Source organism: Notothenia coriiceps, unplaced genomic scaffold, assembly GCF_000735185.1.
Source record: "Notothenia coriiceps isolate Sejong01 unplaced genomic scaffold, NC01 NC01_scaffold00008647, whole genome shotgun sequence".
In the NCBI taxonomy this organism is placed as follows: Eukaryota; Metazoa; Chordata; class Actinopteri; order Perciformes; family Nototheniidae; genus Notothenia; species Notothenia coriiceps.
This window is the reverse complement of record NW_011341348.1, coordinates 1-2,115: the sequence shown is the minus strand read 5'-3', so window position 1 is coordinate 2,115 and position 2,115 is coordinate 1. Positions and strand designations below refer to the sequence as shown.

The following is a 2,115-nucleotide window of genomic DNA, read 5'->3' as shown; positions in this document are numbered from 1 at the left end:
CTCCTCCTCCCTCCTCTTCCTCCCTCCTATTCATCCCTCCTCTTCCTCCTCCTCCCTCCTCCCTCCTCCTCTTCCTCTCTCTTATTCTCTGGTATGGTCAGAAGGTTTATTTTACAGTGTTTCTGTGTGGGACCCTGAAGGCAGCGTCTCTCCGGTCCAATGGGATCTCTCTGTGTGATTTCGGATTATGTCAGAAAATAATGTCTGTGTCGAACAAACGTTTATGATTCTTACACGTTTAGTTCAGCGGGATAATCTAGGTAGCTCTAAAGGTAATGTTGTATTCTTTCTCTCCCTCAGCATATCTAACTTCACCCCTAAAGTGGGAGAGAAAGACACGCAGAGGGCGATCCGACAAGCCTTCAACGTCTGGCAGACGGTCACCCCGCTCTCCTTCCAGGTGCAGTAGAAGAAGTAGAAACTACTTGTGTAGAAATGTAGAAATGTCACTGCTACTTTTTGTCATATGGACTTTCAGTCTCTTATTTCTACTGTAAACAGGAAATACCTTTATTCAAGATTGAATCCAGACAATTCAAGGCGAAACGGAACAAAACTTCCGATTTACGAATAACAAAACATCCACCAAAGACTCTCAGACAAAGTTAAAACAGAGCGAACATAAAGAAGACGTTCCTGCTGGAGCTCCGGCGTTTCTCACTTCCTTCAAAACAAAACAAGGCTTTGAACTTCAGTAGAGATTAAGGTGTAGAAATAAACAATAGTGTAATTTAAACATCTCAAAATAGAACATATATATTAGATAACCGTGAAGATATAAAAGTCTAGGTGCAACTAACAAGGCCAGGACAATCGAAAGAGGCGGGAGACAGGAAGTAAAAACAGAGGCTCCAGCGTTTCTCACTTCCTCTTCCTGTTTCAGGAGGTGCCGTACTCGGAGATCAAGAACGACGGGAAGGAGGCGGACATCATGATCTTCTTCGCCTCCGGTTTCCACGGCGACAGCTCTCCATTTGACGGAGAGGGGGGTTTCCTCGCCCACGCCTACTTCCCCGGCGCAGGCATCGGGGGGGACACACACTTCGACTCTGATGAACCCTGGACGCTGGGCAACGCCAACCACGACGGTGAGACCACAAGAAGCCGACATTAAAGGGGCCCTATTCTGCTTTTTGGGGGTTTCCTTTTTCCTGTTGTATAGGTTTTAGTGCATGTCAATGGTCTCCAACGGCTAAAATCCCTGTGTTCCCTCCATAAGGAGTTTCTCTGCTACAAACTCCCCGAAAACACGAACTCTCGTTTCTCCTAAAAAGGCCCTATTCTGCTTTTTAGGGGTTTCCCTTCCCTGTAGCTTGTTCTAAAGGTTTTAGTGCATGTCAAGGGTCTGCAAAGGTTAGAATCCAAGTGTTTCTCTCCCACACCCCCCTCTCTCCTTGAACCACCTCCATTGGACTCCTTTGTTTACTTCGGGAACACAGTAACATCACCATGCGCTCCTATTGGCTAACGCTCCAACGCATTGTCCGTGATAGGCTTAGGGGCGGGACATCTCTAATCGGTTGACCAATCACAACAGAGCCATATTTAATTGATGTCTTGTTTCCTAATTTGCTAGTCAGTAGGGCGGCAACAACCCCCTGTGGTATCAATCCTGGGCGTAGGAGTTATTATAAGATAAGATAAGATAAGAGGTACTTTATTGATCCCAAATTGGGGAATGTTTGAGTTGCAGAAGCAAGAAAACAAAACAACGTTGGTAGAAATTAAGGAGTACACAGTCAAATCCGGAGTGTTCATTTAACACTTAAAGAATACATTTTAACACTGAGCCACTGAACATATGGTCCTTATCTACATAGTGTTAAATTAACACTCTGGATTTTACTGTGTAGAAATAAACAATACTAGAATTGAAACATCTCAAAATAGAATTAAAGCAGCATTAAAAAGAAGAAGATATACTGTAGGCCGTGAAGATCAAACATCTATAAACTCTGACAGTTAAACACTATCGAGTCAAAGTCAACTTTAAAGTGTGTTTGTACAGACAGAGGGATCGAGTATGGATAACATATGTATATCCAGAGGTGCACATAACTCTTTTGCCCTGGTTCGCAAAGGAGCACCTGGAGATGTTGCTTGGTGCGCATCCTT

At 44.1% G+C, this 2,115-nt stretch overlaps 1 protein-coding gene across 1 annotated transcript; it reads left to right on the top strand.

The window, feature by feature from the left end:
- Positions 1 to 242: 242 nt before the first annotated feature.
- On the top strand, positions 243 to 1,088 carry LOC104944692 (matrix metalloproteinase-24-like; the record flags this gene model as incomplete). Its single annotated transcript, XM_010770265.1, has 2 exons — positions 243 to 400; positions 884 to 1,088. Coding segments are annotated over 2 exons (363 nt in total), but the record flags the coding sequence as incomplete, so codon positions are not given.
- Between the last annotated feature and the right edge of the window lie 1,027 nt (positions 1,089 to 2,115).